The sequence below is a fragment of the Dendroctonus ponderosae genome, unplaced genomic scaffold, assembly GCF_020466585.1.
Source record: "Dendroctonus ponderosae isolate FM_Combo_2020 unplaced genomic scaffold, Dpon_F_20191213v2 Dpon_F_20191213_8, whole genome shotgun sequence".
Classification (NCBI taxonomy): domain Eukaryota; kingdom Metazoa; phylum Arthropoda; class Insecta; order Coleoptera; family Curculionidae; genus Dendroctonus; species Dendroctonus ponderosae.
This window is the reverse complement of record NW_026019016.1, coordinates 8,604,836-8,627,877: the sequence shown is the minus strand read 5'-3', so window position 1 is coordinate 8,627,877 and position 23,042 is coordinate 8,604,836. Positions and strand designations below refer to the sequence as shown.

Below are 23,042 nucleotides of genomic sequence, written 5' to 3'. Positions count from 1 at the left end.
ATCGTACTATTATTCCACCTTGTTTAATTTAGAATTAGCTTTAATTCTAAATTTTGTGGCTCCAGGTATCTTCCGCATTTTTTAGTGACATGTAAACTGTCGAAGCAGCAAAATTGCGTTCTTTTCCATTCTTTAATACAATATATTAACGCGGTTTGCATGCAGTACCCTTTAAAAATTTTAATTTAATCGTTTTCTGAAAAGTTCGGAATGTCCTTTATAATTCAATGTAAGGGATTTTTCGCGACTTAAGCCGACAAATAATTTCTGGAATAAGGAAAATTTACTGCTTTTGGACGGACTTAAACCTGCGAGCTTAATGACTGGCATAACTTTAACATTTTCCTCCAGAGGTGAGAGGAATTACGCCTGTTGTATGAAATTGACGAGCATTTAAAAAAATTACCGTCAAGAAAAAACTCCATAAACGATCTAATTTGAATGGCAACGAAAACTAGAGTCGTTTTGACCATTTTACGGACGGTTTGATATACTAAATATTTCATTATAAAACTGTAGACTCTAATTTGAACTGCCCGCCGAATTTAGGACTTAGATCGTGTAGAAACGGATGTTTTCCGAGCGCACGTCGGATTTCCACGTTGCCACATTAAACCAAATATCACGTATGTCTCCTCCTGCATATTACTAGGCAACTAATTTTTATATGTTTTGCGTTCGAGTTTGTTGTGAAGTTTTTATTCAATAAAAAGGGGTACATCCGGATATAAGCTCCATAATCTGTAGAAAAAAACATGGAAAGGAACAAAACAGAAAGTCTATACCTCGATGGTTGCAATTCGGCAACACCGTTAGTCCGATACCATCAGTTTCGCATTGAGTTTCGATCAAATTCCATCTGTGCGCGTCGATGTGGACGTCTTCCGGCTTCGTCTTTCTCGAGTCAGGTTGTCCACAAAAGTTATTCGTGTCTCGTGTCCAAGATGGATTCCGACCCAAACGTGCAAGATTACGAATCGCGCGCAAAGAGATTGAAACTCGAATTTGAAGACCCCGATATCGGTGGATTGTGCGATAATCTCGGTTTTCCTCGATTTTCCCATGCAGCAACAGCGTCGATTGACAGTGGAGAAGGTAAAATATCTAAAATATGTTTTGATTGTTTAGACGTATTGTTCAATTCAACATGGCGTCTGCAAACAAAGCGACTTTTCGACATTAAGTAGGCGTGGTCACTTCAATCCTGATCAAAGAAAATTAACGATTTCAAAACGGAATTTCGATATTTTGGCACGAATATTTTGCCGTTCTACTCACGTGTATATCACTTTTCGATTTAGAAGAATAAAGCGAGTCTAACTCCACATGGTTGTTTCTATTAACCTGTCGTTTCTTGGAAACGAAATTCATGGCCGGATTGGTAAACGTGGTTCACTCTAGAATTTTCGAAACCTTTTGAAACACGTGATGTGTTGAGATTTGTTTAAAAACGGTGTTTTGGAAATTTGTGAACTGTTTAACCACAAGTCAGGATTAACGCTTGTTTTTCCGATGTGAGGGCGATTTTTTTGCTCATTCGCCATTTTGTCGAATTTACTATGCCTGCCGACAAGGCATGGGTAACTGAGTTATTTTTCAGGATTTGGCACAGTATTGCCGAAATGGCTTGTTGCGCCAACCCAAAGCACCGGCACAGTAACTCACCGGTGCAGTTGCGTTTCGGTCAACCATTTGATAAAATGGTGCTCGTAAAATTGTGGTCTTTTTTTTGTCAGGTATTGAATTTCCAACCCCGGGCCTCGTAAAGCTTTAATCCTACTCGTACGAGTTAAATGCTAAGGACGATTTTCACCAAGACGCTTCCGTTTAACGAAACTCAGTTTATGGTAAACGCTGAAATTAAACTCGTTTAGCGACACGTAGGTTTCACCAGCGCTTCCATAACTGCGTTTTTAGTAAAACTCACTTCAAGAAACTGGAAACACTGGCATGGTTGCAAAAGAGAGAAATATTACGAGTGTCTTACCGCAGTAACGTCTATCAAGGAACCATTTGGGTTCACCCCAATAACCCATTGTCAAACCCAAACTTTCTGCCCGAACTACCGTTAAAATTTTAAAGTTTGCTTTGCTTGCTTTGTTTATTCACGGTTTGTGCGTTCGTGTATGGCTATGGCAGACACGTTTTTATTAGTTTTTCTATTTGAAAAGTTACTTAAACAAGTAGAAAATTAAGTCCTGCGTACGCCCTTTCAGATCCTTATAAAATTCACTGAATAAACAGGGCAAGCGGAGGAGTACCTCGGCGGTGAGGAAGGACTTTACTGGGTAAACAGCTCGGCTGGAACCTCTCGCAAAACCCAGAACGCTAGAATACCAGCTCTGTTGCGAAACTAACCTGATGCACAATTAGATGTGATCTAGTTGTGCTGAACCCATAAAATCTACAGCAGAAATTTACATGCATTCTGTGACGCAAGGCACCAAGAAGTTGGTTTATCGGCGAAACACAACTACAGACAGGACAGACAAAATACATAAGTAACAATAATTTTATTGTTACTTATGTACATCCGTCGACTTTTTCGAAAATTAAATTATAAACCCTCAAAAGTTGATTCATTCAAATCGCATGAAATCCTGAATTTTGCGCGCTTCATAAATGTTCATTTGTAAATGAACGATTTCAGGCAACTGCATACCCTTCATTAAAAAATTCCAACTTCCGAAGTAAAGCCAGTAGAAACTTGAAAAATTGACATTCTGTAGACGCTTTTTTTTTAATGAAATTTTGGGGCAAAGGAATGCTAAGTTTACCGAAAGCTGCATAGTGCCACCTGAAAAGGAAATGTGTTTAGTACAGCAGAAAATCTGTCCAAAACCAAACTTATTTAAAATTATTGAAATTCAAAACCACTAAATCAAATGAGAGAAATATAAATAATCCATAAAACTTCAGTTGTTTGTCGGAAAACTGAACTCAGTTCAAGCTGAAAGAATTATAGAGTAAGAGGTAATTCTTACCAGCTTTCTGTAAGCTGGCGCCCCCATTCTCCATTTTCTACTCATTAACCCTCAGGACGTTCACGAACTACCAGAATTATTCCATATTTTCCATCTAAGAACGCAATTATTGACTACTGTCCGAAGCAGACTGAACATTCATACACTTTTTCGAGAAAAAAGACACCGAACTACTGTATAAATATGATAATTTAATTGCTCGCCCTACCCCCGACTCATTGCTCTGCTATTGCTTGGCAGTTCGATTTCAGTTTGTTTATTGTTGACATTTTTGTAGAAAGTGCCTGTTCGCACGGTAATATTTCCAAAGGCAAATTTCACGTTCCCACTTAACGAAAGTCAACGGGATCAAGTTTTTTTGATCACAGGGTAACACTGTGTTGACTTGTGCTATTGAGACAAAAGACGTCCGTCTGCGGGTGTCCTAAAAGTCGAACACAACGCACAATTGGAACGATGAAAGTTGCTATTGTGACTAACTTTTTTTAAAAATTTATCCTTTAATTTCATTTAAAGTAGAAAATTTCCTTAATTGTGACCAGTTTTTGTTTTCCCTATTTTTATTTATTAAGTCGGCATTTCTGCTACTATTCTTCTAGTTGTTACTGGATTCTTTCACCGAACTTTGAGAAATAACCATAAACATATTTTTGTATTTTCTCGTATCGCTTAAATCAGTCAAATTTCAATCACCTATACAGCGAGATTTATGTAGACCGTGCATTAAAAATGTTCCAACTTGCAGTTGTTTTATGCTGGCGAGAAACCGGACCAATACTAAGTAGATGTTGGCAAGGATTATACCAATAGACGTTAATTTCATATTTGTGTGAAATCGTTTAAAACTTTTGTAAACAACTTTGTGTTCGAAATTTTAAATTAGTTTATGGTTGCTTTATAGCAAACTCAAATTAAGCTAATCACATCTGCGTACGTTGTGGTCGCAGGTCTTCAACGGGCGTTTCTTTCATACTAAACATTTGATTTATTTCAGTTGCGAGTTAATTTGTCTGGATCTTCCTCAGAAAGTTCTACGTTTTTTTTTCACGTAAATTCACCAGACTTTATGAGAGAAAGGGATACGAAAAACAAGAGACATCTCTGCCACTCGAAGAGCTCGATTAAGTTGTACCCGAAGGTTTGATACCTTTAAAAGTATACATGATGAGCAGGAAGTCGACGAATTCGGAATTATTCAAGCACTAAATAAAAACGCAAACATCAAAATTACATAAATTAAGGCCGTAAGTTAAAACGAATCTTCTTATGTGTGAATGCGAACAGTTCACATGTAAGATAGCGAAATTTGATTGTTATATCTTTCTGTATTAATATTGTGAATGGTTTTATTGAAATTAATATGTTTATTGATACTTGCATATTGTTGTTTAATTGTCATTCTGTAAATTCGCAACTTAGCGTTTAGTACAATTTCAATGTAAATTGCATTTGGTTAATAAATATCGACGTTTTCCTAAAAAGTTTTGTTACAAATTATTGTCGTTAAATTCATATTTTCTATTACTTTGATGTGAGACAAAATTACATTCGCAGACTCCAACAAAAATATGCGAATTTTTTTGTCTCTTTTTTATCTTTGTTCAAAATTGGCGCCATTCCTTTTAGGTGATAGGGGCTCACTTGGAGAGTACAAAAAAATATTGAATTGAAGGCTATCCACCTGTAACCATCTGTTAATGACAAAAAACATCATTGCCGCTTTGACTTTTCACCAAAAAAAGAGTTCTTTTTGAATTTGAAAAATTTTCGTTATTCGAAGTAAACATCGTAATTTTAATTTTTAAATGCTTAAGTAATATTCAAGTTCAATAAGCTACCTATCAAACCTAGGACCATTTTTCAAAATAATACTTAATAACAAAGTTCAAATTCGATTTTCAACTGTTAATATCTTCTAGAATTTTTTGAATATTTTTCCCATATTCTCCAAGTGAGCCCCTATTACCCCTTAAAAGGAATGACGTCAATTTTGAATCAATCTGTATATGTCAGAGCTGGTGATTTATATTACAGAGGGAACAGTTGGCAGCATAAAAATAACCAGAAGTCACTAAAATTGCGGTTAGCTGCAAGGAAAACTATAGCCGGCGAGTGCATTAAAAGTTGTGGAACCGATAAAATTCGCAGGCTTAGAACAAAATATCGCGTGCAATAAAATTGTGTAGTTTTGTGTTTGCCCATGGCTACTCAGTTAATAATTAAGAAGCGACAAGTAATGTTCAAGGGGCAGATTACCTTGAGAAACATTGTTGCCGACCATCTAAATTTTTTTTCGCAAATATCTCAGGTTTTTATAGGAATTTTTTAAAACTATTTTTCCTGTACTGCCAAAGCACCCTCAGAGGGATGACGTTAATTTTGAATCACACTGTATGTGTATTTCTCTTTTTGTATCTCTTTCTCCTAACAGGATTGATGACATTTTTTGTCAAATAATCTTTTATAGTAGTTCTTTGAATTGTAACAGTTAAGAGAAACAAAATCCATCTTGATGATATGATTAAAATACCTTATCTCGGGCTTATGGAGGAAAGTACGAAAGAACTGTACAAAGGCAAACTGAACAATAAACTGCATACAATACATAAAATCGTGCATAATTGCAGCAGCGACAGAGGCACTAGATTGCCAAGAAAGGGAAGGATAAAGTCAAAAACCATACTGGTGGGATGAGGGAATCTGAAATAGAGAACGAACGAAATTTATGCATCATGTTAAGCTCCAAAAACCTAAATGATAAACTTGCATATAAACAGGTACAAGCACTGGTACGAAAAATTATATATTAAAAAAAGAACGAAAAATGGGAGAAACCATGCTCTAGACTCAACATATACCTAGGAGGAATAAAAAGCACAGAAAGTTGGAGGATACTAAAGAACAAAACCGGAACGGAAAATACATAATCTCCCCAATAACAGAGCAATCCTGGAATCAGAATTTCGAGAAAACGCTGGCAGATAGAAATGAGTTCCAAATTACTGATAACAGTAACACAAATAATACCATTCAAGGATCTCCACTAAGTATCAGATGTTATAAAAATCAGTTAACGTTAAGAAAAACGAACCCAGATGCCCACAAGTCTATTCAAAGATGTATAATAAAGTTAGAAGTACCAAAACAATGGAAGCTTTCATATGCAGGGTGGTTTTTTAGTGCGAGAGAGTCCATTATTTCCGTTGGTGTTGAACTTTCGAAAAATAGTTTCATATAAAAGTTGTTGACGCACAAAGTGCGCACATTTTAAAAATATTTTATATGATACAGAGTGTCTCAGAAAAGCGAGGCAAGATGAAAGTGTATTTTTTTTAAATAAAAATACCTATTTTTCATTAGCTCATAGCATGCAGCTTGAAAGGCTGCATATGCACCGTAAAATGTGTTTTTCTTATTTGCGACGTTGGCAGATTATCGCCATTTTAGTGAAATTTTCTTAAAAACATGGTATCTAAGAAATCATTGTAGAAGCAAAAAAAGCAGTTAAATATTCCAAATACGTCTTTCCAATCACCACAGATCCGTTAAGAATTCTATTGAACCAAAATATCAATACATTGTACAGGGTGTTAACAATGTCTACTTTAATCTAAAACTTTTTAACGCAATATAACTTTTGTTTTTCAAATGGAAGTACCTGTACGCGACATATAGTAGGTAGACAATTTACAAAGTTACAAATTTGCATTTACACTTTAAGCTGTGAAATCAACCGTTTTCAAATTATAATTTATTTTATTTAAAAATTAAAAAAAATTGTTATATTTTGTAAGGTAAAGTAAAGTAAATAAAGTACTGCACTGGATACCGCAGGGAAGAAGGAGAGGAAAACCACGGAAAAGCTGGATACTGATAACAATTAATTTACCTGCTATTATTACAACAATTTTGACAAATTGATTTCAGTGTGAAAGGGCTTGACACTTGAAATAATAATACGTGTTTGGTTTATGTATTATTAATACAAATTAACAGACAATAATATTTAGAACGTAGAAAGTTTGGCTTCTTGAGAGCGACGCTCAAACTTAGAAAGGTGTAAAAGTTTTAATAAAACTTTGTGGATGGTTATACATAGGTACAGGCTGTTTGGTAAGTAGATGCATTCCTTGCAGGGCCTGATAGTGAAGGTGTTTTGGATATATTTCGTTAATAGACCATGTTCCGAAAACCCTTAGTTTCCGATGGACAGGGTGTTAAAGCTTTAATAAAAAAATGTTATTTATTAATATTTCGAAAACCACTAGGAATATTATAATGAAATTTTCCAGGCTTAGGCAACTAACAACAATACATGTTTTGTGATAAAAATTTTGTTTCTAGCTTATTGGTGTGTGTACAGGCACATGTGTAGCTAATTTTAAATGGAAAAATGTTACGCCACTGATTTTTTAAACAACAAACATCTTGATTCAAATTCGTGTTCAATGTGGAAGAGAAAAGGTCTCGACTTTTTTCTACGACGTCCCGTTTGCGAGTAAACAAATTAAAATCGATTTACTACACATCGTAATCGGGTTTTTATTAAAAAGTTGGCTCTGCACTAGTTTTTGACACTGATTGACAAAATTAATAATTTTTCTCATAACTAATAACTTTAGTTGTCACCTTCTTTTTGCGTTTTAGGTAATTTTGAGTAAGATCACATTATTACACAGACATTTTCCGCCAGGGTAACCCGGACAGAAAGAAAGAAGGGGGACTTCGTTTTGAGCAAGATCTTACGGTCGTTACTGTCTAGAATTAATAAATGACATAATTTTTTCCCGTATCGTGGCAAGCTTGGTACTCATTCAATACTAAGAATTAGTTAAATTTTAATTCACAGGTTTACATTTACTTTAAATGTAGTTTAAGTTATTTTTTTTTAGTTTAAAATTATTTAGTTTAATTCACAAACTAATCTAATATGTAAAACCAAATAAGGAAACTCTCAGTCTGATGTCAGCTGCGGCCAGTAATAAATTTTTGTAATACATTTGATTTTGTAAGTGCACAATTTTTGCTGTTTTTATACTAAACCCTATTTATTATTTAATTACAACCCGATTAATCCATGCAGTAAATCAATTTTATTTTTTTACTCAGGAACGGTGCGTTGTGGAAAAAAGTGAAGATACCTTTTCTCTTCCAAATTGAACAAGAACTTGAAAAATAATATTTAATTTTAGAAAAATCAGTGGCGTAACATTGTTTTATTTAAAATTATCTACAGACGTGCCTGTGAACACGCCACTGGCGAAAGTAAAAACAATTTTTTTTATCAAAAACATGTATTGTTTTTAAGTGCCTGTAAAATTTCATTAAAATATACCAAGCGGTTTCCGCAATATTAATACATAAAACTTTTTCAATTAAAACTTTAATATCCTGTAGATCGGAAACTAAGAGTTTTCGGAATATGGTTTATTAAGGTAATATATTCGGAATTACTTGCACTATCATTTGAAATGCATCTACTTACCAAACACCCTGTATTATTTACCTTTTGTTAATTTACAAAAAGACAGTTTAAAATAGAGAAGTATTTACAGTACAACAATGTTTTTTTTTTAGGAACAACGGATTGCGATTCAGGCTACGAACCCTCTACTCTGCAGTCTTTGCCAACATCACCAAACTCTTTGAACACTTCGCCTTTCACCAACTCCGGAGAAATGACCGACAATATGCCCAATTTATATCAGCCCTATCCTCCGATACTCTCAAATAATACCGACAACTCCCATTTGGACATGGCACAGGTAATTCACTTATTTCTTATTAAATTTCATTTTTTTAGTTTTAATGAATCATTCTTTGTATTAATTTTTGTCTAATTCTGTGATTATGAGTTTTGTGATTAAATCAAGCGAATACTTTAAGAGAAGAAAGTTGTTGCACTTCTTTCAAGTGATGTAAGGTGGAACGACGATCTCCTTAGAAAAACATAATCATGGCTTTTATTATTATAACGTTTTTCGAAAATAAATTTCTCAGGAACAAAAAATACTCTACAAGTTCAGAGTTGTGCGTTCAGTAAAGAAGAGTGCGCTTTTCTTTACTGAACTGATGTTTTAAAAATTCCTTCAAACGTTCATTCAAATCACATGAAATCCTGAATTTTGCGCGTTTGGTAAATGTTGAATGAATAATGGACACCTTTACGCAACTGCAGGCTCTTCAATCAAACATTGCCAGTTTCGTGCAACATTCGTACATTGTTATAACTAAATCGAGTTACCAATTCTCTATTCAATCATAAAAACGAACTCTGTGGCTGGAATCGTTCTTGAGCAATGTCAAAAAAGATGGCGTCAGGATTCGGTCGATTGAAATTGAAAAAAAAACAGGCGAAACTAACTCTACTTTTTTTTAACCAAAAATATAAGACTGGAACCCATATTTGCAGATCTGATACGGTTCTTTGAAAACAAGCTACAGATGAGCTTGATGTAAAAATACAAAGCCACCCAAAATATTCCCAAAGTTGTTATTCCCAATTAGTATCAGTAAGCTGATACTAATTGTATTGAATCCTGGAAGCCAAATTGTCCTATCTCAAGCGGTTCTTTAGAGAAAAGCTTCAGATGAGCTTAATATAAAAATACAAAGCTGCCCAAAATATTCCAAGTTTAAAAATTAACTACGAAAGAACCAATAGCTCAATCGATACCAAATCTACGCAACGAATCAGTTGATGAATATGGGACTAAAAGTTTTGCATGTACATGGCAACCAGGGGCAAAGTAATGATAAACTTACCGAAAGCTGCGTAGTACCGCCTGGAAAGAAAAAAGAAAATGTGATTAATACAGCAGGAAATCTGGTCAAATCCAAGCTTATTTGAAATCAGCAAAGCAAAGCAAGAGAATATAAAAAATCCATAAAACTTCAGTTGCTTGTCGGAAAACTAAACTCAGTTCAAGCCCTAAAAGATTGATAGATTAGAGATCATTCTTATCAGCTTTTTGCAAGCTGGCGAACCCTCAAGAAGTTCACTACACTTCACTACACATAAGGGACACAATGATTCTGTATTTCCCATCTAAGAATGCCGATTATTGACTGATTTCGTCTACTATCGGTAGCAAACTGGGCATGGAAAAAAAACACCGAACTACAGAATAAACATGATTATTTAATCATTGAATTGTTCGCCCTTGATGCCGCCGATGATTCATGCTTTACTTGCAGTTCGATTTCAGTTTGTTTATTATTGACATTTTTGTAGAAAGTGCCCGTTCGCATTGCAATATTTCCAAAGGCAAATTTCACGTTTCAGCTTAATGAAAGTCAACAACTAAACGAAAAATGCTTCAGATGTCGATCTTTCACTAATTTAATTTTAAATTTAGAGCCATTTATTTTTGTCTGGAATTTCACTCAGCTGCATTGATTAATGCACAACGCCAAAACTAAAATAAATAACCAAATTAACTTTGTTTTTCGAAAAATATAGACTGAACAAAAAACCGCTAGAAAATCACTTAAAAATGAAACTGTTGCTCATTTTCCGAGCGATATGATAGAAACCAACGAAATTTCAACTAATAAAAAATATACTTTAAAAGTTCTGATGTCAAGAGTTATTCCGCCACAAGCGCAATTCGATGTGTTATAACTCACCAACTCAAAAGTGCAACTCAACACAGTGCCAGGCCTATCTTTAGGGAGGCCAAATAATATAATTAACAAAAACAATACTTATGAAGAGCAAAGGAATTCACAAAAAACTAAATTGTAAATACCTGTTGCACTTTGAGTAAATCCAGGAACACTTTGAGAGAAGAAAGTTGTTGAGAATAGCATTCAGTATTTTAAAATTTAGTTTTTCAATTGAGTTCCTAATACAATTAAATAAATAGTTGCATTTCAATGCGTGCTTTCATTATGCGTTTTATTACACATATCTATCTCTTCACAACATTTTCTTCTCGAACAAAATGTTTGAAGCTTATACCATAGCTTAAAGTTAAACATTAAAGAATAGACGCAGTTCCTTCAAAAGTTTTTTGATCGAGGAAAATCTATGACTGGTTTTTCATGCTTGGGATTAATACTTGTTTCTGTTAAACTCAAAACGGTATTTGTGGCTTACTTTAATCGTCGCTTATGAGCAAGCAAGACTGTGCTCATCAGTATAACGTTAGTGATTTGGTGACGGTGGTAATTTGGTTGTAGAAAGCAACATAGTGATTCTGCGCGTCTATTGTGTAGAATATTCCACCGATTTAGAGTCTGCCTGCGGAAAATAGGGACTCTTTACATGTTCTAAATGCGCTGTGGCGCTGCCACATTTGACCAATTTGTAGCCCAATAGAAACTTTTCGGACTCCGGTAATGTTTGAAAAGAAACTACCCTAAATTTTCACCTACTTTTCGCTAGACTTGGAACAATTTTTTCCAACCTTGGCGACAGCCCTGGAAAGTCAGAAATAGATGAAGCACCGAAAACGCGACCAAACTCGTCTTGTGAATAGTTATTGAAAACATCTACTATAATTTTTTTTTACAGGAAGAGGAGGAGGACGACGATGCCTCAGTTGGAAGTGAATTGAGCGGACTTTCAAATACCAGCGGACAGCAATGGAAACCAATGGCAGGAAGCTTTGCATGGATACAAAAACAAATTCAGAAAGGCACCAGTCCCAAGACCATATTAACTGAATTAGGTACGTTTACCACTTTAGACAGATATTGAAATCTGATTTCTTATAAATTTTATAAATTGCATTTTACATCGCTAAAATACAACGATTATTATAGGCGTCGACTTGGAGCAAATTCCTCAATGCGTTGGTGACTTTACTCTTTGGAATATAATCATAAATATGCTTGCGGATCCACCAAGAAGAAGCAAACTGCGGCATGTAAATACATTAGATGACGTCGTGCGATTACTTAAAGGTAGGTGAAACGATGCACATTGCCAATGAAATACTTTACTATAATTTGCTATTATTTGTTTCCACGTATAGGTGCTCAAAGGATTATAGTGCTTACTGGTGCTGGTGTTTCGGTTTCCTGCGGAATTCCCGATTTTCGATCCCGTGATGGAATCTACTCGCGCCTCGCTATAGAATTTCCCAACTTGCCCAACCCCCAGGCCATGTTCGACATTAATTATTTCAGCCAGGACCCGAGACCGTTTTTCAAATTCGCTAAAGACATATATCCAGGAAAATTTAAGCCAAGCCCGTGTCATCGTTTCATCAAACTTCTGGAAAAACATAACAAGCTCTTACGGAACTATACTCAGAACATCGATACGTTAGAGAAGGAAGCAAGTATCGAAAGAGTGATTGAGTGCCACGGATCTTTTGCCACGGCAACCTGCACAAAATGCGAGCACAAAGTTGGAGCCGATAAAATCAGAAATATTGTGTTGTCTCAGAAGATACCAATGTGCGAAAAGTGTCACGGCGATACAGATGTTTCAGTATCTACTGATGATTTTGGGAGTGATGCCACAAATTATAAGGTAAGTGTGTTTCAGATGTGTCACTGTGAATGTTTGCAAATTCAGTTTTTATTTGCAGGATCTGGTTCAGTCGGGCATAATGAAACCTGATATCGTGTTCTTTGGGGAAGGCTTACCAGACACCTTTCACGATGCGATGGCTTCAGACAAAACTGAAGGCGATCTGCTTGTCGTTATTGGCAGTTCATTGAAAGTGCGACCCGTCGCCCTCATTCCCAATTCCCTCCCAGCCCATGTACCTCAAATTCTCATCAACAGAGAACCTCTGTCACATTGCCATTTTGATGTGGAGTTATTGGGCGATTGCGATGTTATTATCAATCACCTTTGCAAAATGTAAGTGTGTCATGGTTTAAATGACTTGCTGATGTAACTGCGATAAAATAATGCGTCGGATGGAGCTCAAACTTTCACCAACTCCTGTTTCTTAATCACCGATATGGCTACATCTAGAAATTTGTTTCAGGTTGGGACAAAATTGGGAGGAAGGCATTTGCAATGCGCAAGAATTAGTTGAGGTGCCAGAGCTTTTGCCTTGCAAACAGCCTGCGCCAATAGATTTCAGTAAATGGCAAGAAAATGCCGAGACAATCTCCAAATTTGAATGTACTGGCAAACCAGTCGTCTCAGTAACCGAAGAAGTACATAGATGTACTTGCGAAAGCACTAGGATGAATTATACCAACTCAAATAATAACCCCGGCTCCTCTGGACAAGAGACAATTTGCTCATGCCAAACTGATGGTAAGTGCTGTGGGAATTCTTAATTTGTTATTCGTCGTCATCTTAACTCCTCATTTTTTGTTCTCTCATTCAGTGTATAGTTTCGCGTATTCACCTCCTAACAGGTTTTTGTCTTATTAAGTAGGTAAAGTGATTCAAAATATCGGTTAATTTCTTACGCCGCGTCCAGACCTAACTAGCCGAGCCTGATCTGCTTCAAATTCCTTTAATGTTCCGTCAACACCAACAGAAAATGGATCGTCCTTCGGTATTTTGACGAAACATCAAAGGAATTTTGCCGCGGCTCAGGCTCATAGGAATAAATATGGGTAATTAGAAGGCTAACAACATGGCGTTTAATAACTTGATACTGAAATTTCGGTTACAGATTTATTTAAAAAAAAACCCTAAATTTCCGAATCGATTATAATACGTTATCAGTTTTATGCTTGGATGTTTCGTCTCCAAAAAAACATCAACTTCGTTTTTTCAAATGCGGCACTGTCTGTTTAACAGTAAAGTCGAAAACCCCATTTTATTCTAAATTCAACAATGTTACAAATTATTATGAAAATTGTGAATTTTGTTTTGCGTTCAGAGATAAAAATGTAGCAGGCTAAAAGGTAACAGAAAAGGGCTTTCCCAATTTGTCAACCAATAAACAGAATCGCATTTAAAAAAATTAAGTTGATGGTTTGTTGAAAATGAAAAGTCGAGGGAAAAAACTGATAAGACTTGTTGACTTCAAGTCGGCGAGGAGTTGGTTTTGCTCCAGCTTTGATTAACGCCAAAAAAATAAATTTCGAATGTATGTTTTTTCCAAATAAATCAGAAACGAAAATTGGTATCCAAAACAACTATCTCCCATTTAACCAACGTATAATTTCGGTTGCCGACGCAGTTCTTATCGAGTTATCTTGGACGCAGTGTATGCGAAAGTATCGCTTTCTTTACTCGTAACCATCTTGGATCATCCACATTACTGTGTTACTAGCGGTTTATTTAAGCTGGTTGGTCCACAAATTTCAGTATCGATTGAAAAACATTTACATAAATTTGGGATTCTCGTACATAAGAACATGCACTAGTACAATTATGAAAATAATTTTAATATATTGTGATTATTTTTTTTATGAACTGGTACTTCAAAAAATATTCTGTATCTTTCTCTATTCCGTTCTTTCAAATTTGTGAAATTTTGATACGAAAACCTGCTTGCAAACAATGTAAACTAGCTTAAAGGCGGATTTATAAACTGGAGCTTGAAGTTCAGTTTGGGGTTGGCTTTAGCTCTGAAACATTAAACGATCTGAATTCCACAGCTTTATTTACCCTGAGCGGCCGTCAAACATGATATAATTTTATGTTTTACGGCTGGCGCCGTGGTTCGATAAAAATGTTCGGCTTACAACAAGTGGTACAAATGACTTTTGATCTTATTGCTCGGTTTAATATTGCGTGCTGGTTGAAGCAAAGGTCGGTGGAAAATTGAATAGTAATTTCCCGATTCAATGCCAACTTTCGGAGCCAGCACCAAAGCCCGCTTCAAAACAAAAGTTTTAAACACTGGCGTGTTATTATAATTTTTCTAATAATTTCCAGGTAAATCAACTAAAGAGCGTCACATCAGTATAGACTCGGCACTCGATTCCGGTATAGGAGAAAACTCCAATTTTACAGACTTGGAAACTGAGAGCGGCAAAGAAGGAAGTAGCAATTTTGCTACCGACTTATCTTCAGAGAGTAGTTCTTGTAACGTTAAGGGATCCGAAACGTGTTTGAATGAAAAGAGTAACGATATGCGCAGTTACTGGCAACCAAAAGCTAAACGAAGCTTGGCAGAAAGATTGCCGCCCAACTCATATCATTTGGTTGCACCAAGCCGATACATATTTCCAGGTGCTGAAGTGTATTATGATCCGGATGAGAAATCGTCTTCTTCAGATGATGAAGATTCTAGTTCCGATACTATGTCAGAGTGTTGACTTTCTCTAAAGTAGCTGTTGTTGTTTTTGTATAATATATTTTTTATATGAAACTAAGTAAAACTTAACGTAGGAGCAATTAATGCTGTTATGCTAGAATGGTAACATATTTTGTCTCAAAAAAACTGAGTCGGTTTTATTGGCTTCACTGTTTACCACGATCAATTTTTTTGGTATTAAGCCATTTTCCGGACAGAGCTGCACGAAAATGTACATCAAATATTGTTTATATGGTACAGCATTTGAAGTAAATTGTTCTGTTTGGGATTTTGTGCGGAAATTGTGTTTAAATATTATAATTGAGGTCCTTGAGACGCATGAACATTTCTACGAAAATTCCATCAAAAATTATTATTGTTCATTCTGCTACGACCTCGGAGAACTATCATCTAAACATTTTTACACCGCGAATTGCAACGTTTCATATAAAATTTTTGAAAATATGTTTAAAAAATGTTGTCGGAAGAACCCCCGATTAATTTTGTTGGAATACTTCGAAAAATATCCGTTCGTCTTGAAAGCACTCTAATCAGCAATTGGCATTTTTTCCTTCAAAAAATACATAAATTCAGTATTACTTGAATCTCGAATAACATTCTATTTTATTCCGAATTCTCAATTTCACTTGCGTCACATCTTGTTGGAAAACAAATATATTTTTGAACAATAAAAACATTTATTTCATTTAGGTGATAATCGTTTTTTATTGTTATCGGTGTAAATGGATATTAAGTGTTTCAATGTAAATATAGTTACTTATTTTCCGGTGTTAGGTATCCGAAAGATATGTACCAAATTGGAAATTCAATGATCTCGGAGTTGTGTATTTGTTTATTATACTTTATAGTTTTTAATACATTTTCCAAATAATTATTCTTTATCCCTGTGAAACTAAAACAGCAGATAGGCATAATGGAGTCGCTAATTCATGCAATTCATTAAATACATTTGATATAAGAATTTTAATTTCATTTCATCTGAGATAATGTCTGGGCACTGTCAAAAAATCGTGTTCGTGTTGCATTGATGTGTATGTGCAATATTTTATACTCAATTTTATGCCTAAATGCACGTTGCAGACTTTATTAAATCCATTTTTTTTTTCATTGTTAGCTTAAACGTATAAATAGGACATTTGACTGATATTTATTTAAATATTTGAAAAGTAGCTAGATTAGCTACATAATTTTGAAATTATTAGAAAGATGGTTTGGTTACGTTTGTCTGATGGCAAAGCATATTTAGCCCTATGGGAATGTTTCGTTAAAACTTGGAGGTGTTCCATGTTTTATTGGTATTAATTTTTCGCTTTAAACTTAGTATCAGCGTAATTGATAATTCCCCGCGCTTGCTTTAGATTGAAAAAGGGTTTCAAAGTTTATACAATATCCCGGTCTAGCTACTTTTTACAGCCTATAATGTATATTATTCAGTATCGAGTACCTAATAATAAATTTGATAAATTATAAGTTTATTATCTTAGGGTTTCTATTGTTATATAAAGTTAGAAACATGTCAATTAAACTACTACCTATAAACTTATTTCACATAGGCGCAATAGAAAGATAAGATATTTTTCTTAAGGTTGTTTGTGAGTTGGTGTAGACCGATCTGTCAGAGAGTCTTTGCCCCAAGGAACTTTTTCCATACGAATACTGCTGTATTGTCTTATGATAGATTTATTCGTACTAAATACATATATAATGGCGTAGTTTCTAGATATTTTCTTGTTATTTATTGTTTATAGGTCGTTTTTCGTTTACGGATAGAATTCATCTTATTCGGCACTATCAGTGCCTTTATTTGATTAGCATTTATAATTTGTTCTGAACTATTTATAACCGATCTTATATTTATTTTTTTATCGATTTGGTACTAACATTACCCGTTCCTAATGATTATTTGCAAAATTTATTCGACGGTCACTACTAGGTAGTTTCTAAATGACTATAAATATACTGAAGGTATTTAAAAACAAACTACTGATATCAAGTAGTTAGAAAAATTAGTTGATATTAATAGTTAAGATTTCCCATCATAGAAATTTTTATTTTTTCAAATACTTTTTTATTTAATTTATATTTGTGCATGTATATATTTTTAGTTACTACCTATATTAAAGCAATAAAATAACTCTTATTTCTTATTATTTTGTTTAATTTAACCCGATGTGTCTTGCCACCTTCCGTGTTCTTAAGCATCAACTTTTTTATTAGGGATGGTCGGTATTTAACGTAACCGCTAAAATAACAGTGTTCCAAACGTGGAACCTGAAACCGTAGTTACAGCTAGGCGATTTATAACCGGTTGTTTTTGCAACCGTCTCATAGAACCTAAACAGTGGTGCGCACTTCCCACCAGCACAGAACCGATGCGACACCGTCGAGTGTCTATCCAGCTCTTTGAATATAAAAGTTAGTTTTAAATTCAAAGATCCAGCTGCAGTCGTTTACCGATTTAAACGTTGTTTTTGGAACCGTCTCATAAACCGGAAAAAGTGGTTAGCGGCAGCACAGAACCGATGCGGCATCGTCGAGCGCTCTATCCAGTTGCAGCAGTTTCAGTAACAATTTGTCAACGGAAAATATGTTGTATGTAGTTGTGCGTTGCATAGATTAGTGTTTCCCAAATAGTGGCTCGCAGCATGATTTTTGAGGGTCAGCAACCCATGGCAAAAAATAAACGAAAATGGGCGAACAGGTAGGGGAATAGTCAAAACTACGTTCCAAATAAAGTTTTTCGGAAGTTTTAAGGATTAAGGTTTGATCTGGGAACACATAGACAAGGATATTATGGCGTTACAATGTTCCAGTTTACCTTGGTAATAGGTTTCAAAATGCAGTTCCATAAGTTACAGACAAATAACCGTTTACCCACCTCTAGTTTTTATCAATAGGCCAGGAGGGACTACGTAGAAGTGGAACTTGGATAACTACTGGAATCGCTCGGCAAAGGTATACCTGTTGCAAATATCGAGGTGTGCCAGCTTGAAAAGGTATGGCATTTGCATTAGCAACGAAAAAGTGGCCAAAAATGTGAAAATCTCGGTAAGTATGCATTTTAGAGAAAAAATGTATACTAAATTTGTTCGTTATGAAAGTTTCTACAAGATAGAGTTGGTGGTTGATATACTAATTAATACGTCATGTTACAGCCATATTTGAAAGATTTCGCCGCAATTCTCCTAGGCTACTTGATCTTGATTATAGAAATTTATTCGTAAAATTGATTATTAGTCGAATTTCAGTGTTTGTTGGAAAGAGAGATTTTAAAATGTTAACTGCAAGACAAATAGTCAGTTAATTACAGAGTGAGAAATGTTTGCCTATTTCGGTATTCCCTTATATTTTCGTTCAGTATGATGTATACACATTATCTTCTACTTAAAAGGGAACTACTAATTACTTTATAAGTATCCTTATTAAGATCTAATAAATATGTATTCAACAGTTTGTTGATATTGACACTGGAATGATATATGTAGTTGATTAAGGCCATTCCTTATCAGCTTGTTTGTTACTTTTTTTCTCAAATACATTCCTATTCAGTACTAATGCTAACTCCAAAGGAACAGCATGTCGGGTGTAGTGCTCATTATCTCAATTCCAACGGAAATTCACGAAAAATGTCTTTTGAAGAAAATGAAGAAAAAAGTCGTAATTACAGATAAAGCCGTCGAAATTAATCCATCGGTAGAAACTAAATGTGAAAATGTGGAACTTGGAAGTGATGGTCTTGCTGGAAGCCAGGAGCTTCCAGTTAAAATAGAGCATCAATCTATGGAAATGGTAAATATACTAACTATACTCTTTTTACAACAACTGTATGTATTTGTGGTAGATTGTCAGATCAACAATAAATGAACTGGAAGTAGTAGACACAACTTGGCGAAAAACTGACGACAACAATCACTACCAGATAGTATTTCCAATTGAATGTGGGGACAAATGTGATGAAATCTTAGATATCCTTAAGGAGAATGGAATAGGTAATAAGTTGAATTCGAAAATAAGTGTCCTGCCCTGTACGATACATTATCATGGGAATGAGCTAAAAGAAAGTGATGACATTATTGAAGAGGACTGTTTGGCTAATTACAAGTAAGTACGCAAGAATGAAAAAATTAATCACACTCAATTAGGTCAAAAAGTACGACTGAAATTTACAGATGCTTTAAAAAATATTAACAAGTTCTTATTAAAAAACCACTGGAATAGTAAAACTAAGTTTCAAATAAGTAAATACGAACTGAACTGGTTCTCATTTTCAATCTCGGATTAAAATCTTTATATAACAGGGTAAGAATTGCAAAAAATGAAATTATGTCGACAATTTCAGGAAAACTAGTGGATGGAATCTTGTTGTTTCTTCCTTGAGGTCACGCTTGACCGTAGCTCAAGTGGTTGAAAATGTCAAGAACAAAGCTGCAATGACCTTTGATTTCATCATTTTGCTAATGATATCAACGTAAGTGTTCTCTAAATCAATTCCGTATCATCAGTAGACATAAAATTGAAGAAGAACTCAGACGTCTTGGTGCCTTGATCACTGTTTATCGTTATAAAGCTTGTCGATTAGTAGGATAATTGCCATGAATATGTTAAGGCTAGGCCTTTCCGATTCAATTTAAGAAATAATTAATTTGTATTTGAATGCTGAAGACCTAAGCCAGTATTTAAAATATTTAAACTTGACTTAAGATATCATGGCTGATAACTATTTATTAGCGTTGATAAGACTGGCTATAATATAAATATAAGCTTGCACATAAAGTAATATTACTATGAATCATTATTAACGGTTTACAAAATAATACACATATTTTCATTTATTACATGCCTTGCTACCTGCATAGGCGTATTAAATGAAACGACGTTAACTCTGATACGTCGTAATAAATGAAAGAATGTGGAAAAGAACAGCCGTATGAACATTCTCAATTAAATTTTGATTGCCAATTTGTAATTTTCCTCTTACTAATGACGAATCAAGCTTCTAGGCCTTTTCCTCTCGTTTATAAAAATAACGCGTTTTAATTATAAGAAAACTTCTGTTTTCTTGCCACTTAACAATGTTAGATATTAACTGCAAATATCGTGATACGAGTCATAAAATCATTGTCAATCAATCTCACAAATTTGTTTTGAATTACCTTTTCTAATGAAGAAGTGACTGCCATGGTGAAAGTATTAGGGTTTTGCGAAGACAACTTGCGTGAAACTGTACGCGTTTACGCATCGCATATTTGCAGTTAATGTCTAGCATTGTTAAGTGACTAGAAAACAAACATATTTTTTTTGGGCAAAAACTATGAATGCTACAAGATTTTACAAAGACCACAAAATTGTGAACAAATGATTAGTGCATCAACCAAAAAAAAATGAGTTGATTCCATCCACCAAATAAAAAGTTCTTCTAGTTTTTGTATCACGACATTTAAGAATTCACCACTTGTCCAAAACGGCTGAATTCGATTGTTTCATCAAACTATGAATCTCACATAAGAACACATTTACAGCGAGTTTCAGCAAAATACATCGTACCATTCTCCCGATATTTCAAAAAAGATAATTTTTTTGAAGAACTTTGACCATCAACAGCAGAGGTGCCAGACATTTTTTTTAAATAAAAGTTAGATCAGATCGTCTTTTTTTGATTCAGAGAATATCGCAGTACCCTTTTGATCATGTGCTTACATGGACCTGTATGTATGTACAGACACCCTGTACATACATAAGCTGATAATTCTACTTGAATATCTTGAATATGAGCTAGCCTATTAAAAACTATAGGAGAATAGGTCAAAGCTGCAAGCAAACACTTCAATTTTGAGACTTAAAGACAATATAGAATCAAATTAGGATAGAAAGTTGCAAAAAACTTCTAAAATATTTTAGCGATTTACCTAGGAAACCGAGAATATAATGCGATGCCTTTTTCCAAAAGCCCATAGATAAAATCCGCAAAAAGCGACAGGGAGATTCGCTTGAAAAAATCCACAGTGTAAGTGTGTAATCGCAAAAAAACCATCAATAATAAAGCAAACACGACGACAATAAAAAGTGTGAAAATATTAAACCAGACAATTGGCCAAGCATACGAAAATAAATGCGCTACCATTTTCMAAAATCCGCAAAAAGRGAAATAKRAATTYGCTCCAAAATATCCGCCAACCTGCACATGCGAGCAGCATAAATGCTTTGAAAGAAAAACTACAACGCTGGTTGCCATCTACTTCTACTAAATAAAATAATGTCCAGATCCAGACCGTTGAAATTAACTACAAACGTTCAAAACTCTCAATTTTACAAAAATCTAATAAAAAGAAATTGAAAAACCCATTTTCAGAATCTACAACTCTCCCTCGTCGTTCCTCGTCGAACAAATATGGTATACCGCAATATGATCAAATAATACAAGTGAATAATACGGGATTAAAAGTTCTTCATCTACATGGCAACCAGGGGCAAAGTAATGCCAAACTTACCGAAATCTGCGTGGTGCCACCTGGAAAGAAAGAAGAAAATGTGTTTAGTACAACAGGAAGTCTGTCCAAAGCCAATTAACTTGAAATCAGCCATAAGAAAAAGAAGTGAATTCAAAGAACAGAGAAAAATATAAAGAATCTATAACACTTTGCTTTTCGGAAAACTAAAATCAGTTGAAGCTAAGAGATTTATATATCGGATCATTCATACCAGCTTTCTGAAAGCTGACCCTCCATTTAGTGGTTTTCCCATTAATCATAAAATCCTCAAAAAGGTTACACTACACTTGAACACACCCTAAAGATTCCCAAGAATTAGAAAACTTCCACTAAATCCTTCAGTTAATGGACATGATGATCTACAGCACCCACTTTAGCGGCACCAAATCGGTCTATAAATCCTCGAAAGCCACCAAGAATATCTACGACTTATTTCATTCGTGGCCCGTAAGAAACTGAACATTTGCTCTGCTTTTGGAGAAAAATGCATGCGACATGGAAGTTTTCACTGGTTTCACACACCGAACGACAGAACCAACCTGATGATCTAATAATTTGCTTGTTCGCCCTCTGGATGACTAATTCCTTTGCTTCGCAGTTTGATTCCAGTTTTTTTCGTTGTTTACAATGTTGTTGAAAGTTGTATATGGCTACATTTTCAAAGGCTCGTTTTTGGTYTAAACTGGTTTTGATAATCGCCGTAAACAAAACAGCTTTTCCAGCSAACAACTCCAATCGTGGGGAAGAATAGACTTTTGGCAGAAAAATTAGTATCTAATAATTCGTGCAYATACACATACATATACAGGGTGGCCATTTCATGATTTTTTTCCCTTTGTATGGGTAACTTCTACATTTTTAAAGATAGAGAATCCGTTAAATGGGRAAAATTGGGCAGAATTCGATTGCCTATTCATTACCGYTTTCAAAATTTAGGTACCCGACTTGGTTCCTGAAATATCCTGAAAGGGCAAGAAATCAACACTTTTTTAATTATCATATAATTCGTAAACTGCTTAAATTAGAAAAAAAGTTAAAATTGTCTTTGGTAGAACTTTTTAAATAAACGTTTTATGTTTGTTTATTTACGTTTTATGTTTGTTTAAATGGTAATCATAGTTGGCTGTGGGCCTTTTAAAATCCTTATTTTTGTCTGAATTTAACGATATAACTGTTTGTGTGCTTTTCTCCTTTTGTTGGCGTAAAACTTCAAAAGAAGAAAAAAAATGTGTAGTAGGCTATGGAAACAAGAACTATATTATCACACAAAGCACAAAAAAAATGAAATAATTAACAGACACAATCATGTTTACTGGGCTAATGAAAATCATCATCTAATTGAAAATAGGCGAGATCAACGTGTTTTTTTTTGTGAATGT

General features: G+C 34.7%; 2 protein-coding genes and 1 long non-coding RNA gene across 5 annotated transcripts in view; 2 read left to right on the top strand and 1 right to left on the bottom strand.

Annotated features, from left to right (window-relative positions):
* Positions 1-683: 683 nt before the first annotated feature.
* Positions 684-1,498, bottom strand: LOC125505308. Its single transcript, XR_007282060.1, has 2 exons — positions 1,279-1,498; positions 684-1,104 (listed from the first exon to the last, which is right to left on the bottom strand). It is a non-coding gene; the product is annotated as an uncharacterized LOC125505308 (long non-coding RNA).
* LOC109534501 (NAD-dependent protein deacetylase sirtuin-1) lies at positions 741-17,158 on the top strand. Of its 2 annotated transcripts, none has more exons than XM_019900217.2 (8): positions 741-1,095; positions 8,562-8,749; positions 11,503-11,659; positions 11,754-11,894; positions 11,966-12,468; positions 12,527-12,804; positions 12,935-13,212; positions 14,794-17,158. In XM_019900217.2, exons 1-8 carry the CDS (start codon positions 756-758, stop codon positions 15,174-15,176), a joined length of 2,268 nt encoding a protein of 755 aa, XP_019755776.1. In that variant the 5' UTR covers positions 741-755; the 3' UTR covers positions 15,177-17,158. The 2 variants fall into 2 exon arrangements, with proteins under 2 accessions (XP_019755776.1, XP_048524786.1); XM_048668829.1 differs by lacking the exon at positions 741-1,095 and adding an exon at positions 6,928-7,097.
* Positions 17,159-18,702: 1,544 nt separating this feature from the next.
* LOC109534530 overlaps positions 18,703-23,042 on the top strand; it is a 10,492-nt gene continuing 6,152 nt past the window's right edge. For both annotated transcript variants that reach the window (XM_019900261.2, XM_019900260.2), the window contains exons 1-3: positions 18,703-18,964; positions 19,017-19,276; positions 19,515-19,643. In XM_019900261.2, coding sequence (XP_019755820.2) covers positions 18,752-18,964; positions 19,017-19,276; positions 19,515-19,643 — 602 coding nt within the window. In that variant the 5' untranslated portion in view covers positions 18,703-18,751. The remainder of the gene's footprint in view (positions 18,965-19,016; positions 19,277-19,514; positions 19,644-23,042) is intronic.

What these genes read in the sequence shown, in the direction of transcription:
- LOC109534501 (XM_019900217.2), top strand. Translation starts at nt 756, where the DNA reads ATGGAAAGGAACAAAACAGAAAGTCTATACCTCGATGGTTGCAATTCG. An exon ending in GACCATATTAACTGAATTAG is followed by an intron (nt 11,660 to 11,753) that starts GTACGTTTACCA and finishes CGATTATTATAG; the next exon opens with GCGTCGACTTGGAGCAAATT. An exon ending in TTGCTCATGCCAAACTGATG is followed by an intron (nt 13,213 to 14,793) that starts GTAAGTGCTGTG and finishes AATAATTTCCAG; the next exon opens with GTAAATCAACTAAAGAGCGT.